Source organism: Leucopleurus acutus (genome assembly GCF_964270905.1).
Source record: "Leucopleurus acutus genome assembly, chromosome: 1".
Taxonomy (NCBI): domain Eukaryota; kingdom Metazoa; phylum Chordata; class Mammalia; order Artiodactyla; family Delphinidae; genus Leucopleurus; species Leucopleurus acutus.
Window position 1 is genome coordinate 37,039,529 of NC_139142.1, and position 16,628 is coordinate 37,056,156.

The 16,628-nt window shown below is 40.5% G+C and overlaps 1 protein-coding gene across 8 annotated transcripts in view; it reads right to left on the reverse strand.

Annotated features, from left to right (window-relative positions):
* SYNE2 (spectrin repeat containing nuclear envelope protein 2) overlaps positions 1–16,628 on the reverse strand; it is a 332,365-nt gene that overhangs the window by 84,918 nt on the left and 230,819 nt on the right. For 6 of the 8 annotated variants that reach the window (XM_082840730.1, XM_082840729.1, XM_082840727.1 and 3 more), the window contains 12 exons: positions 15,206–15,436; positions 11,618–11,800; positions 10,455–10,583; positions 9,764–9,885; positions 9,470–9,611; positions 7,513–7,644; positions 6,415–6,567; positions 6,081–6,290; positions 4,173–4,274; positions 2,693–2,812; positions 2,301–2,501; positions 771–944 (listed from right to left, as the gene is read on the reverse strand). In XM_082840730.1, the coding sequence (XP_082696856.1) occupies positions 771–944; positions 2,301–2,501; positions 2,693–2,812; positions 4,173–4,274; positions 6,081–6,290; positions 6,415–6,567; positions 7,513–7,644; positions 9,470–9,611; positions 9,764–9,885; positions 10,455–10,583; positions 11,618–11,800; positions 15,206–15,436 (1,899 nt within the window). Of the gene's footprint in view, positions 1–770; positions 945–2,300; positions 2,502–2,692; positions 2,813–4,172; positions 4,275–6,080; positions 6,291–6,414; positions 6,568–7,512; positions 7,645–9,469; positions 9,612–9,763; positions 9,886–10,454; positions 10,584–11,617; positions 11,801–14,261; positions 14,510–15,205; positions 15,437–16,628 lie in introns of those variants that run through there. The other 2 variants (XM_082840728.1, XM_082840731.1) reach the window with 2 other exon arrangements.

The window sequence follows — 16,628 nt, forward strand, 5'->3', positions numbered from 1 at the left end:
AGCAACTAAGCCTGTGCGCCACAACTACTGAGCCTGCGCTCTAGAGCCCGTGAGCCACAACTACTGAGCCCATGTGCCACAACTACTGAAGCCTGTGAGCCTAGAGCCTGTGCTCCACAACAAGAGAAGCCACTGCGATGAGAAGCCCACGCTCTGCAACAAAGAGTAGCCCCCGCTCGCTGCCAACTAGAGAAAGCCCGTGTGCAGCAACGAAGACTCAATGCAGCCAAAAAGAAAATAAATTAAAAAAAGAAAAATGTTGAATATTTCTTTGTTTTTTGTTTATTTCCTTTATGTGCTAACATCCACCGTGTTTAAGAAGTTAAAGGGGAAATAAACCTTAAAATTGAGAAAGAGCTTTACGTAAGATTAATTTTTTTCTTTGACTTGGGACAGGACTGTCATGAATCTACTTCAGCAACAGAACATCTGGGCTTGCCCTCTTTGGGATGCACCATTTCTGAACCGCTGACTATTTCATCAAATGATCTCATTCAAGATCTCAAAGTGCTTTCCATTTTGTTTATTTGTACACAAACCTGGAAGGTAGAAAGATGCTGTGCCATCCCTAACCAACATATAAGAAATCTCAGCTAATATTTCTTTCCGGGAGTAGCAGTCAGAGCTGGAACAGGATTCCACATTCCTCACTGCTGGTTCCCACTTAACTATTGCTTAATAATAACCAGATACTTGTTTTCAAAACTAGAGGTGATGCCTGAAAATCCAGAATTCCCGGCTTAAGTACAAAATTTATGAAAGCCACCTACCTGCAATAAACTTTGCAGCTTTATTCCGCACTGGTGTGACTTTTCTTCTAGTAATTTAACTTCCTTTACTTGTTCTGCCCACACTGTCTCTTTCTTTTGCAATAAAGAAGGAAGCATTTTGTTGGAGTATGTTTGGATCAACAGCATGTCAGCAACAAGCTTCCGGAAAAAAAGCTGTGAAATGAGGAAGATTTTAATATTTATTTATTTTTACATTGTGAAAAATCTTAAAATCCGTTACTTCAACATGTTATAGTGTCATTTACTTTTTAATCCAAAATCCCAGGACAGCCACATAGAGTCAAACACACGAGAAAACAAAATAAAAATTGCTTATGTATCCATAGTCTTTGAGTACGAATGGAATTTTAACAAATCACAAAGAAAAATTACCCTAGGTAATATTTTCCACAAAATAGTCCAAATTAAAGGGCAAACATTATTAATGAGTCAATTTAAATTTCCAGTGAGATCTTCCTATGTTAGTTATTCCAAGTTTTAAGAAACTTTACAAAAAGTGGTAAAGCCACTGATGTGGCTAATTAGTTTCAAGATGATAAATTGGATGGATAGTTGTGTGAGCCCAAGAAACTCACATATTCAAGAGCCAGAGGTTCCTAAGCTCTGGCTCTAACTTCTACACAATAAAATAGTTAACTAGAGGGAATTCACTGATGGGGTCTGTTGGGATTCTGGTTGGTGAAAGCTCCCAGAATAGCACTTTAAGGCCTTTAAAGAGGAAGGCTTTCCTTCCCATGGCTCTCTATTTACAGTCGGCTGCCCCCTCTAGTTGTTTGGGAGGAACCTCTTATTAGGTGAATCCCTTCTCTTGTTCCTTGAAAAGGATACATACAAGGGTTTATAAAAGCATCTATCATAAGGTCTGACACATTGTATATATCAGTTAATAGATTTTCTCCTCTTCCCCGCCATCCTTTATACAATATTTACCTCTGAAGTTTTCTTAGACTAAGGTCTACTTAATCAAAAGCCTAGACTTCAGCTTATTGAAGGCAGGAACTCTGTCTTATACATTTTTATGATCAGCACTTAATTACTGCATATCTCTTGTTGATGATCATGAGGTTTTGTTTAATGAAATGAATGGAAATCAAAAGGATTTATTGTAGCATTACGCTAGACATACATTTACGTAATTTAAATATTTCTTTTGATTTCAGTTCTCAGTAAAACCTCTCCTAACCCCCGAATTCAATTCCCTCTATTAAATGTTCTTAAAGTGTGTATGCCAAGTTTAATTTTAAATTTGTTTGAATGGCTCCTTGACAAATATGTCTTCTCAATCAACTGAAAGCTCCATAAGTATTAGGAACTATGTCTGTTTTCACTCACAATCATATTCTTACGAGTTTAGCAGGGTTCCTGGTACACAGGGAGCACTGTAATAGATGTTTGTTGAAAGAATGAAGGAATGATGTAAATTTCACCAGGGAAGAAAACAGATGCTCTTAGTTCACACTCAGAAAAACTTAAAGTCTATGAAAAGGTGATCTGACCCATGTGTCTTACCTTGTGATTTTGTATTTGAGCATGTAAGGCAACTTTACTTTTGGTTTGTTGTAAGGGGTCATGAGCAAGATTTTCCTTTCCGATATTCACCAGTTCTACCATGCCTTGCAACAAAGCATCTTGCTGGCTCTCAGTGATGAAAGGGCTGCTGCGTTTTGTGTACCTGGCTCTCAGGATTCCCCACATTCTGTCAAGTACATCCTGAAAAGAAAGAGCAGGTGTGCACAGACTTTTCCATCCAACCATGAAAATAACCCAAATGAAGAACATATCTAAATTCCCTTGGTAGAAGAAAAAAGTCTTACTCTTTACAATCACAGTAATTCACGGAGAGTAAATTATAAGAGTAATACTCTTTATAATTCATAGTTCTGTTCTCTGCTCAGACATACCTCTAATTTGTAAACCTCCTGGAGTAGAACAGAAGGTAAATGAAGCCTCTCCCCCTCGTCTCTTAGTTTTGCCACTCGGCTCTCAGAGTTCTGCAGCTCCACTGTGTATGCATCTGCTTTCTAAAGCGAGAGACGATACAAAAAAGGAAAACCGTTTAATAAGGCGTCTACATATCCATTTTAAAGGAATTAAACATTTTGTCTTTCTCCAGAGCTGGAATCTGGATGGTCCCTGTGGGAACAACATCCTTATAGCCGTGGAAGAGGGCCAAAGTCGAGTTATTCCCTGCAAGCCTCCCCAGTCTCCCTGTGATGAAACATCCAGGTCAGGCTCAAGGAGCAGACCCTTCCACGGGTCAGAAAGAAGGGAGCATGTACATTTTGTTCCACGACTGGCCAGTTCCTTCGTGGCATCACACTCTTCTTTGTGTCTGTGGCTAAAGAGCAACCTGTTTAATGGGTTTGATTTAATATTTGGTGCTTAACCCATAGCAGACTGTGTGTGCGGTGGGGGGTGCAGACTTAGAAAGCTAATCATATAGAGGCAACAGAAGAGGAGGAGATGGTCTCTTCAGACCTCAGAGAAAGGGATCTGAAAGACGTGTTCGTGTGTCTGTCTCCCTCTGCCCCTGCCGAGGCTGGAGGGAAAGGGTTTCCCACGATCTAAGACTGTTACTGTGGCAGAAACCCCTGGTTTATGCAAATAAATGGGGCTAAGGCCCTTGCGTTCTACCGAAAAAAAAAAAAAAAAGAATTAAACAGTATAGAAAAGAATTAAGGGAAAAGTGAAAGTCCCACTTCTCTATCCTCTCCATTCTCCCCAAAGATCCACAGTTGACAGTTTGTTCCTAATGGGTTCAAAGCATGTACTGAGTAGAGGTATAGTGCACATCCTGAAACACAATAGATTGCACACCTCATTGTGTTCTGCAATTTGCATTCCTCCCTTACAAGCTCCTCAGCATCTCTTCACATCAGTACAAACGTATCTGGAGCCTTTTAAACAGACATATAATATGCCATTGTAAGGCTGCTCACTGCTTTAGCAACAGTCTGCTCTTAACGGACTTTTGGGCTATTTAGAGTCTTTAATGCAAGCAGTGCAGCTAGGTCCATCCTTGAATATTCATAAATATATTTATCTTTATGCACTTGCCTTTTTCTTTAGGATAAGTGCAAGTCCAGTACCTAGAGAAGTGCCTGAACATAGTAGGTCCTCAATTAATACTTGCTGGATAAATGGAGTGAAAGGGCTGCTGTATGCAAGAGCATTTAGGCTTAAAGTTTTGATATGTAGCCAAATGATCCCTAGATGCTGGACTAATTGGCACTCCTACAAAGAGAGTGAGGGTTTCATTTCTCAATACCCTTCCCAACACTAAACAAACTTACATTTCGGGAAGTGATTCAGAAACACAGCTTATACACAAGACTCTCTGGTTCAAGGTTAAGTCAGTTTGAATTATTTTGACTTGATTACCTGAAGCTGTTCATCAATACTCTGGCCACTAATTTCATTCAGAGATTGTTGTAAAGATGTTTTATTCTTAATAAGTTGATCATATAATCGCTTTATTTCATTCTGTATAAAAAGATAAATGCAGGAAACAGTGAGAATCTCACTTAGGCCTTCAGTACCTTTTTAAAGATTCAGTTGTCCTTCAGTTTCTGTGCTATAAGAAATTTCAAACATATGCCAAAATAGGAGGAACCCCTGCATTACCAACATCCATCCAGCTTTAACAATTACTGACTTGGGCCTGGTCGTCTCTCTTCTGCACCCTCCCCTGAGCTTCCTTTTTTTGTTTTTTTTAAAAAATTAATTAATTATTTTATTTATTTATTTATTTATTTATTTATTTATTTATTTATTTATTTATTTATTTATTTATTTATGGCTGTGTTGGGTCTTCGTTTCTGTGCAAGGGCTTTCTCTAGTTGTGGCAAGTGGGGGCCACTCTTCATCGCAGTGCGTGGGGCCCCTCACTATCGCGGCCTCTCTTGTTGCGGAGCACAGGCTCCAGACGCGCAGACTCAGTAGTTGTGGCTCACGGGCCTAGTTGCTCCGCAGCATGTGGGATCCTCCCAGACCAGGGCTCAAACCCGTGTCCCCTGCATTAACAGGCAGATTCTCAACCACTGTGCCACCAAGGAAGCCCGTCCCCTGAGCTTTCTTTACTGTACCTAACCTTCCTTCCCTCAGATTATTTGGAAGCAAATCCCAGATACCATATTATTTCACTAGTACATGTTTCAGTATGTATTTCCTAAAAGATAAAGATTCCTCCCTTTAAAAATACTACAAATCGGGCTTCCCTGGTGGTGCAGTGGTTGCGAATCCGCCTGCCGATACAGGGGATACAGGTTCGTGCCCCGATCCGGGAAGAACCCACATGCCGCGGAGCGGCTGGGCCCGTGAGCCATGGCCGTTGAACCTGTGCGTCCGGAGCCTGTGCTCCGCAACGGGAGAGGCCACAACAGTGAGAGGCCCGCGTACCACACACACACACAAAAATACTACAAATCAATAATAATTCCTTAGTATTATTAACTATCGAGGCAGGGTTCCCATTTCTCTAATTGCCTATACTTTTTCCTTTTGGCTTGTTGGAACCGGGATCTAAATGAGGTCCAATAGGCTGTAATGGATTAACAAGTGTCTTAAGTCCCTTGTCATCTGCAGCCCCCCTGCCCATCTCTCTCTTCTTTTGGTTTTTTGGATTTTTTGGTGTTGGGGTGGCGGGCTGGTCGTGGAGAAAAGCACATACACACACATTCTATACAGCTTGCCACTGCCTGGGCCTGGCTGACTGCGTTCCCTTGGTGCCGCTTAACATGTTCCTCCCTTGTGTCTATTTGACTTGGATCCTAGAGGCTTGATCAGATTCAGGTTTGATTTTATGGGCAAGACTCTTTCCTAAGTGATGTTCTGTTTCTTTTCTCTCTCATTAGATAGTTTTTAGTAGCTTCCTAACTAGTCCACCTGCCTCAAGTCTCTGCTCTAAATCCCATTAGACAACTGCCAGATGGATCTGCCGGAAATGTACGTGGACTGTCATTCCTTTGCTCAAAAACTGTAATGGCTCCCCTTACCTAGAAATCCTGCCAGGTGACGCTCTTTAAGTGGCTGAATGTAACGCAGGAAAGAAACATTACTTTAGCTCAACCTAACAAATTCATACCCGAGAGTTTGGAAAGGACCTCACTTTCAAATGGTCTCCCACCGTGAGCAGCTGAACTAACTTAAAGACCTTCATAGAAAGAGTGTCATCGTTTTCCTTAGCAATTCCCACTCATGAATGCTGCCAGGAATAGGAATGAATGGAAATTAGAGGTCCATGCTACGACCTAAAACAGTGTCAAAGCAGCCAAGTGCACAGACCCATACCTGATAACTGCGGTTATAGTCGAGGCCAGCTTTCAGGGACTTGCTCCTAGAGGCAGTTGTAGCCTGGATGTGCTCCAGGTAGATCTGGAGGTTATCAAAACAGTCAAGGAACAGGCTGGCGTTCTTGCCAGGCCAAGTCATGGCTTTTGAAATATCATTCTTCTTGTCACTCATAGCTAAGCAAAGTTTTTTCAACTCAAGAGCCAGAGTCTGCAAAGTGGAGAGGAAGAAAGACACTGGGAACAAGGTCTGACCTTGAGAGGTTTCAGCTCTAGTTAACTAGTGGGCCGCCTGTGGTAATGGCCAACACATGGGCTTGACGGACGCTCCCTACCTCGTAGTGCACCTGCTGGGCACCGACATCCCCTCTCAGGAGCCAAGGGGTCTGCAGCATCTCCTCCACACTGCCCAGGCACTGACTGAGGGTCAGAAAGAGTTCAAGTAATTTCTTATCCAAATTTGCATATGTTTCTTCTGACACGTTTTCCTAAATCAAGAGGAGAAAAGGAAAAATAAAAATCACTAAGATTCCTCACCTTCCTAAGCCTACTTTTCCCTGGTTTCCATTATAGTTTACAATTTATGTTATGCTTTTTTTTTTTTATGATTAGTCATTTCAAATGCAGTGTGAACTAGGTAGCAGAATAAATAAATAAAATTAAGATGTTAACTCTGAGAGAAACAAGTTTAAGAAACTCAGTGTTAGGTAGTGAGTTGACTACTGAATGGAATTAAAAGGTAAATCAAAAGATGAAGGACTTCTTTAGTGGGGCCATCCAGGTGGAAGCGTGGTCCCAGATAAATCACACTATCCCTCTTCCCACTGTTCTCCGCCTCCCATATTTTAACATAGGAGAAAGTGGGTTAATGAAATCAAGTATGGCCTGGAGAAGGAAAAGAAGTCAAGAAACTTGAAGGATTCATTAGAAAAAGGTACAACATCTTAAAGGTAGAATTGGTACAGCATGGTACAGCCTGGTGACTATAAGTAAATTAGGAGCCTGCCGAAGTTACTGATTACCCCAATTTGGGCTGTTTCCTGCCCTGTTCTTTGATGGGTACCTAAGCTATCCCGCACACCGCCTCAGTGTTAAGCCTACTCAAGGTTGGAAACCTTGCAGCTACTCCCTCCCTCCCTTCTCACCCTTGCAATCCCAGAGCCCCACTGCAGACAGTACTAATCAATCAAGATCCTTGTTCCTGCCAATCCTGGACTCAGGTTTAGAAGCCCATGCACATGGTATTCTACGCAACCACTACCAAATTTACCAGAGTCAGTAAGAGAGATAAATCCTATTTGCAATTCTAGGACTCATTCCATTATGTGTCCTATTATTTGTTCAGTAAAGAAAATTACGGCCAATTTACAATATCACATTTCCCCTCATTTTTGTTATTACAATGAGGAAAATACATAACATGCAGCTGCTACCTGTGTCTGAAGATTATTTGCTTCTTGACGGAGGTCTTCAAGTTGGGTGGTATAAGTTTTCAGTTCTTCAGTTGTTGGGTATTTAAAGTTATATATACTCACACTGGGTAGAACACTCATATTTGTGGCAACCTATTTGAAAAAGGGAAACCCTATTACAAACAGTTTGAGATCCTGTGAATGTTAACATAAAACATCAAAAATGCCTGAACATGCTATCTTCCGAGTTTACCTTCTTGGAAAGTGTTTTTTGTCTATCTTGTCATTTATAAGAAAAAAATAATTAAATTAAAATTTAAATATTTTGGACAGCTTTGAAAAGTCATGACAGGCTTTACACAGACACTTGAGGGTCCATTTAGATAACAAAACGAGGGGAAACAAAGTATAATTTGAAAAATAGAATAAAACCACTAATCTTTCAATTTGTAGGGATGCTATCTATCTGTGTTCCAAGGTTAGTTGTTTCTTTTCCCATTTATTGGTAGACTCCTGGCATACAGCCAACTCTTACAATAGAATACAGTCACCTCCAGGGACAGATTTGCATCTTGATTTGTTATTGAAAAGCTAAATAAGTACTGAAAATGAGCTGTGACTTCAGAAGGGAGAATGATTCAGAGTTCACTTCTTTCCCAAACTGGAAAACTAACATATATAAAGGAACAGGATGGGATGGTAGATGACTCTGCTGGGGTGGAAGGGTGGAGAACAAGGGATGTTATTCTATTGCTGGAAAAAGAATGATATATTACATGTTATAGTGTATATGACAAGGAGAAACCAAGACTAAAATCCTACCAATGAATTTGATTCAACTTTAATTGGTCAAATAAGGTTCTTGGTAGAGTAGAAGAGAACGGAAAAGTTCCCACCAGACTGGGGAATTGGGAAACCATTGAAAACCTGTGCCCCGGCAGTTTGAGTGCAAAGTTAAAGGCAGAAGCTTGATTGCTGGGAGCCATGGTGCTATTCTGCTCATGGGCTCCCTGTTTAGAGAGACATCCATCAGTAGCTGGCACAGTATGAATAAACCCTTGTAATCGCAATAATCAGGTGTGATAAGGTGTGCTGGTGAGAATACCTACAGACAGGTACCATTGGCATAGGGGCCAGCACACTGCAGATGCCAAATAATATATATATATATATATATATATATATATATATATATATATATATATATTTAATGCTTGGCTTTTATTTATTTATTTATGGCTGTGTTGGGTCTTCATTTCTGCGCAAGGGCTTTCTCTAGTTGTGGCAAGGGGGGGCCACTCTTCATCGCGGCGTGTGGGCCTCTCACTATTGCGGCCTCTGTTGTTGAGGAGCACAGGCTCCAGACGCGCAGGCTCAGTAGTTGTGGCTCACGGGCCTAGTTGCTCCGCGGCATGTGGGATCTTCCCAGACCAGGGCTCGAACCCGTGTCCCCTGCATTAGCAGGCAGATTCTCAACCACTGCACCACCAGGGAAGCCCCCAAATAATATTTTGATGAATGAATGACACTCATATAGCAACGTATCATTTTCAAAGTATTTTTTTACATATATTATTCATTCGTTTATTCATTCAACATATAGTAACCAAGATTTTTTGATGTTCCAGTTACTACTGTGCCAGGCACTCAAATGTGAATCAGGCAGACATGGTCTTTCTTCTCATACCATCTAATGGGGAATACAGACAAATACGCAGGTGTATAGTATAGTTAAGAGCTATGATCAGGGAAGCCCAGCATGCTATAGAAGCACAAAAGGGAAGCACTTAATGCAGATTTCCAGGAAGATGAAAAGAGGACAGCTAAGTAAGAAAATCCACCTGGCATCTTTGCCTTCTGAAAATAAATAAACTGCTTTTTGAAAATAATGCAGAACATACACGCGTGTTTAATGAATGCTCGTTGGATTTTCAAAGGTAAACACACTTATTTACACTGTGTGCACATACACACTGACCTGGGGCTGCACAAGCTGAGGTAGAGGGAGCCGAATTTTTATTGAAAGTTCATGATGTAAATATTGCCATTTATCTCCACTTTGGCCCTGGGTTGACAAGATCAAGTCTGGAGCACCATTTTCAGGGCTAGATGCCTTACTGCTTTTAAGGGAAAACAAAAGGTGAAAAGAATAATCAACATACAAAAATTTTATTACATTCAGACAATGTTTTATAAGTGATATTAAAAGAAACACTGTTAACTCTCCCAACCACAATACTACCGAATGTCCGATTCTTTAAAAATATTTTACCTCACAGATGATGTCTGAGTTGTATCTTTATCATGTTGGCGATACTGAGGCCATATTTTGTTAGCATTAAATTCTATGAATTTGATTAAATCTTTCTGTTCCATTGGTTTTAACTCCAGAACCTATAATTGAATAAGATTCAAATAGTCCAATCAATCAAGGTTTTCAGTTAGTACCCAAGGGTTTCTTCTGTTGAGATCAGCTGATCTGGAATCACTTCCTAAATCATTATTTACTATTACTCTTTCTTTCTTGCTTGTTCTTGTTAACTTTTATTTTTCAGAAACTTATTTAAAATATTCACACAATGACCAAGTATTGTTAAATATATGCTACACACATGGAAAACCACCAAAAATATACTAACACATTTTGAAACAATAGGGAAAGAAGTGTTGCAGTTACAGAGGTAAGTTCACCCTGAAGATATTTGCTTAGTTTGATATAAGACGCAAGTTAATAAGGCAGCCAAGTTCCAGTATCCCCAACGGCAGCAGATGAAAGCAAAGCAGCTACTGCAGTAAACGCTCAAAACTCAGAGCTGCTGCACACACAGGAACACTCACACATCACACTTTCTATTCAGTCACGTAAGAAAACACTCCAATGGCCTTTCAGTATTTAGTTCAATGGGAAATTCCATACAGAAAGCTTTATTCTTATCTTTATAACTGTTCGGGGCTGAAATTACCTGTTGCTGCTGGAAATCTTTTTGTCTGCTAAACTGTGGCCTTTCAGTTACAACAGATTCAAATTCAGAAAGGTTATCTGGTTGGAGAACTTTCTGATGCTCGGAAGATTTCTTTAGCATGGTAGAATGCTGCAAAACATTTTATGATGGCAGACTATTTATTTAAAATGGTGACCTATTTCAATTCTAATAATGCGACTACACAATGGAAAAGTTTTATGTGAAGTAAATGACTGTATTTTGTTAATTACAATAATTATACACTACGATTTAATGTACTTATTTCATAACGACTTCAAAAACCACTATGTTTGATGAAGTGGTCGTTTTATCATTCCTCAACTTAACTCATCCAATGAGTTACTAAAAGCTAGGAAATCTATTGCACTTTTTTACTGAGGACAAAGTGAAATGGATATAAAAAACAGACATGGTATTATGCTTATGAACTCAAATTTCCCCTATGTCTAAAACGTAAGTAGTTGCTTTAAAAGAGAGAGAACATATTAGGATAAAAGGGGATCCATACAGCCTGTGTACTTGGAGCCAATCTTATTTCTGTGAATGTAAGTTCTCTTAAGTAGAAACCACCAACTCATAAGTACGGATGCAAATCTTACATAGTAAGATCCTACTCACAAGATGAACATTTGCATTTATATACACAGAATGCTTTTAAAAGTCACAGCACACTTTAGCTGTATGATACTTTCATCAGTATATGCGAATATTTATAAATGAATAACAAAAAGTACCCTGGAAACAGGTTTTTGTGTTTCTGGTTGTCAAATTTTAATCTTATCTATAAAGGCTTCATTTTTCCAGTCAATCAGAGTCACACAATTCCTTTAAAATATATCCTTCTTTTATGAAGAAGGCTTACAGAGAGCTCATTATCAGCAAGAACAATCAACCCAGTCAAACCAACTCTAACCAAACCAACACCATCACTAAAGACAACCTAGATGGGAAAACTACACAGCGAAATGAAACCAATGACAAAAGCCAGTGTAACCAAGCCTTACAGTTTTAAGAGGCATAATTCTTCCTCACTTACTGTAATTCCTCTGTAGTTGTTTCCTTACTTCCACCCACAGCTCTTTGCTGATGGATCGACCATATGCATGTATGTACATACATGTTTATACACAGTCATATTTTACCTGGTTCTCGCTGTATTTCTCCTGCAGCATCATCTGGACTTTTTCCAAATTGCACTTCACAGTTTTTAGTTTCAAGGAAAGTGCTTCAGCCTCCTGTTGAGTGGCTCCACTGTCTCCCAGGCCCTGATCTTTGCAATTCTCTAACAGAGAGGCAACCTTGTGCTCAATCTCTGTTAGCATAGCCTAGGAAATAAAATCATTTAATTAATCATAGGTTTGGTCCTAAGCAAATGTTACAGTCTAAAATAAGTTAGATTCACTCTCTCTACCTAAGTGTATATATAAAGTCCTAGAAACACAAGTTGGAAGGGACCCTGGGGAAAGAAAAACAACTTCCACATAATTCCTGTGCTTATCCATAAGGGTACAACCAAACCAACTCCAAATCGGTTGTAAATTGGTTGTAAAATAATCTAAAACAAGTGATTCTATATTCACCTTAGAAAACAGAGCTTAATATATCCATTATAGCATAGTGGTTAAGACCACAGACACAGGAACTAGACTGCCTGGGTTCAGATCTCAGCCCTGCCACTTCGTAGCTGGGAAAATTTGGGCACCTTATACTGTACGGTTGTGCCTCTAGTCATCTGCAAAATGGGGATAATAACAGAACTTACCTCCTGAGGTCACTTTGAGAAGCTAGAGTTAAATCCACCTACTTTGGCCAGGGCTTGATACGTAGTCTGTGCCAACTATTATTTTTTTCCCTACCTTCCTAACCTTTTTCTATTGCAATCCAAGTGCTGAGTAGTAATAAAAAAAAGAATTCTTTGAAAATTCTTTCCTTTGCTATTTTCCTTCGCTTTCTCAAGCCAAATAAGCTTCCCAAATATCAGAAGACGACTACAGAAGACATAATTTAGAACCTAAAACACTTAGTCATTGATACAACTGGCCAACTTACACCCGGATCTAAAAATAAATCAGGAGGATGAAGTAAGTTTCCCAGTAAGTCACCATCATTGTTTTCCTCCTAACAGATCAAGTTTGCCCTCTCCTGGGGCTCAGGAGCCCCAAAAGTCATGTCAACTGGCTGGGCACACGAGTGTAGCAGCAGCATTCAGCCTTACATGCCGGCACTGTGAATGCTTGAGCTAAAATAGTGTGTGACTATGAACAAGTTCAGTTCTTTGAGAGAAACTTAAGGAAGAACTCTATTCTTAAAACAAATTTTCACATAACAAACTTATAACTTCTCCATTCAAGCAAATTACTTGTATCCTCTATAATATAGACTCTTCTAAGCTTAAACAATATGTACTTATAGATTTTAAAGTGGCTGTAAACAAAGTATACTATAATTCTGCACTCTTTTTCTCCATTTAGCTATTTTATGTATACATTTTCATGTGTCTACATACATATACTTCATGATTCCTATTTTAATAGCCACAAGTCAATACTCTATAATTCTCTTAATCTTCCTATTGTTAAGCCTTTCAACTGCTTCCAGGGCTTCACTTCTGTAATCAATGCAGCCATAAATATTCTTCTCCTTTTGGGTTATTTTCAGAGGGTAAATATAAAGTAATGGGATTATTAGGTCAAAGAAGATGGACATCTTATCTGCTGACAGCTGACTCCCCAAAACATTGAACCAATCAGACAGACATTAGTGGATCTATTTCTCCAGACTTTTCCAGGATGGTATAATTTTTGTCAAGGTAATGTAGGAACAAAACAACAGCTGTTTTGATTCACAAGTCTTTAATAATCAAGGCTAAACATTCTTCTCAAATATTAAATTACCGAATATAATTTTTTCTTGACCGATCTGTTTGCTGCTGTCCTTTGGACATTTTCCCTCTGGCAACTCAGTGTTTTTACAGACCACTGTAAGGCTTTTTATATGTTTCAAAGTTAAACTGTATGTGTCGTGGTGTTATATAAATGAGCCAAAGTTGGCCCCTGTATATTGACCCATATGTTGTTCATTTCTTCACAGCAGAAATATCAGCTCACATTCCACTAGTGTCAGACTCAAAACTGGACCCCCATATCTGTTCGCCATGGTTAAGACAAACTTTGGTGCTCTAAAGACCCCAGCCTCTGCTATCCTTCAGAGCTCTCTGGCATCACCTAGACACAAGCCCCTCTGGACTGCCCATCTTCTGGGAGTTCCATCGTCTCTTCCCTTCCGGGTGTGGTCCTACCCTCACTCCTTGCCAAAGCCTCTGGAAGGTCCCCTGCCATGAGAGACTTTCCAGTCCCTCCAGGTCCCACCAAAACGCTTTATTTGGTCCCATCAAATAAAGCTCATTGTGAGCTACTGCCACCTTGCGGTCCTGTTTTGTCCTTGAGCAGCTCTCACATCCTTGAACTCACTACAAGTGGCCCACGGACCAGATTTTGGTAATGATCAAGGAATTGGCTCTGGGGGTCTACCCAGTCAGCAGGACAATCAATTGGCAGATGGCTTCTGAATGGCCTTAAGTGGCTAGGTCTCAACATCTGGAATACTGCAGGTTCAGATTAGAGTAGCACTGCTCTGTGCTGAATTACTCTGTCTTCTCCAGACTCTCAAGCACCTCATCAGCTAGATCATGTAGTAGTGCCAGTATTTGAGTGAATCCACCCTCGGAGCTGACTTTTGGGGTGAGAAGTGCTGAGCTGCCCAAGGAAGGAAGTCCAGCTTGCTTACCTGGGTCCCACTGGACAGGCACCGGATGTTGTAAGACTGTGAGTCTGAATGGAAAAAGGGGAGGAGTGCCGGCCTCGGGCCAAGGTGGGTCTTCCCCAACCCCATAAGGGATATAGTGGGTAGAGCTCCCTGTGGGCTGGCCAGTGACTTGGGTTACTCTGAGAGGAAGTCCTTGTCCCTGGGACCACTGCAAGCGAGCCAATCTGGCCAAGGCAGGTCTTAAGTGCCTTTAGGGGAGGCGCCTCGGCTGGACTGGGCTGGGCTGGGCTGGGCTGGGCTGTCCTGCGTGAAGCTCAATTATGCTCCTGCAGTGTCGTCAGTCTCGCCCCTCCCTGAAGGGGTACAGAGATCCCAACCTTTGGGCTATGCCAGCAAATGTTACTCAAAATGACTCCCAGGCAAGGAAGTTTACATTCCTGCCCCTCCCCAGCAAGAGCAGGAGCATTTGTAATAACACGGCAGCAAAGCCCTTTTATATTGTATCTGCAATCCTGTAAATCAGGATATTCATTTTCATTTCTGATGAATGAAAATTCAGATAATTTAATATTATGCATAAAATTAGTATTTATTGAGCACTTTATATATACTTCATACACCAGACACTGATTTAGATAATTTATCTCATTTAATCCTGACGAAGTCTTAGGAGATAACCTACTCTATGAGGAAAATGAGGTGAGAAGTTAACTCCTACCAGTTCACGGTTAATGACTGGATCTGAACTCTAGATTCTGAGATCTTACCCACTACTATCTCCCCAAATACTCTGCTTACGTAAATCATTTCAAAGAACTATCCTGACAACAAAAAGTTGAGGCCAAGATAAACATAGGGGTCAGAGTAACAGGAAGAATCACACTGTCGCTTTAAAAGAAACTCACCCAGTCTTAGAAGGTGATTGGCGGAGAGGCAGACCACGAGCTCAGACCCATTAGGCTTACCTGGCACCCCACCAGCTGCTGTTCCACCACCTGCTGCATGTCTGCATCTAACGTTTCTGGCTCGAATGCCACGTTGGCTTGCTGCAGCCACAGCTCCAGCTCAGCCACCTGGTTCTTGCAGACATGGAGGACTTCCGCAGGCTCAGGCCTTGCTTTCTCCACTGTGGCCTCAAAAGCTCCTTGCTCATCAGAAAAGCCCGGAGCTGCAACCTTGACAGGAGGTGTGGTACCCTACGATAAATCCAAAGGCAATCCAGCGGTGAAAAGTTAGGAGTCCAAAACGTTCATATTTGGACTTGCAAAGACCTGTGAACTTACAGCATTTCCCCAGTTAAAAGAAAAATAAGGGCAGAAGAAGTAAGAAAGAAAAGAAAAAGCCACCTCCACAGGCATAGCAATGATCACGTGACCTGGCGCCCCAGGTTTCCAAGCAGCTGATCTGCATGTACACAGGTACAGAGTTCCTAGGCACAGAGGACGCAAACAGGCTTGCAGTTCATTAAACGGTGGGTCCCAGGAGACAGGTGAGTGTGAGCGAGAGGGTGTGCCTGTGGGTGTGGGTGTCTGAAACATTTCAGCGAATTGGCCGGTGTTTAAAGTTGCATGATGCATGATTAAGCAATGCTTACATTGCTGTGCACTCTGTTCAAACACGAAAAAAGATCTTTACACACTGGCAGGGATACAAGGAAATATACCTCACACTTTTAACTTAACATCTTCTCAAGTAGTTTAGATTATAAAATATTTTAGCTTCCCACCCACCCCCACTAGTACTTATCTAAACTTCTCCCTATTAAAAATAACTTGAGTCAAGTGATAAGCTTCACTGGGGTAATTTGGAAACTTTGCTCCTATTCTTCAGAGAGTGTCTCTAAAACTACTTTTCACCTTCTAAATACTCAAATATTACTGAGTTAAGGACTAGATGCTTATAGTATAGTATAGAGAAAGTATGATGTGTGATGTGTTCTTTTTAATATTGAAACACCTAGGTTGCTTATCGATCCGATAGAAAAATTTCTCCCAGGTACCAAGGGAGAGTATTCTAGTAATTATATAATAGATACTTTCAATTTGGAGGCAAAAGATGAATTGATACAGAGATATATTTGCTTCCCACATCTTTTTCCAGAATAGTGAAAGAGTATTGTCGACCCCTCTAGAGGAATTTCTTTAGGAATAAGGATCTGTGTTTTGCTCTACAAAATTAGTGATCTCCGTAAATATTTTATTCATTCTGAGTATGATGAAATGACAGTGTTTTCTATATAAGGCTTTGCTAACTCCATCTCAGCATCTAATAAGGCACTATTTTGGCTGAGAAATGGGAGTGGCTCACAAATGTGAGCAACATGCAACTCAAATGCATATTTCCTAATATTTGTGGAATTTCGTTTAAACATAGAACTTTCAGTACAAC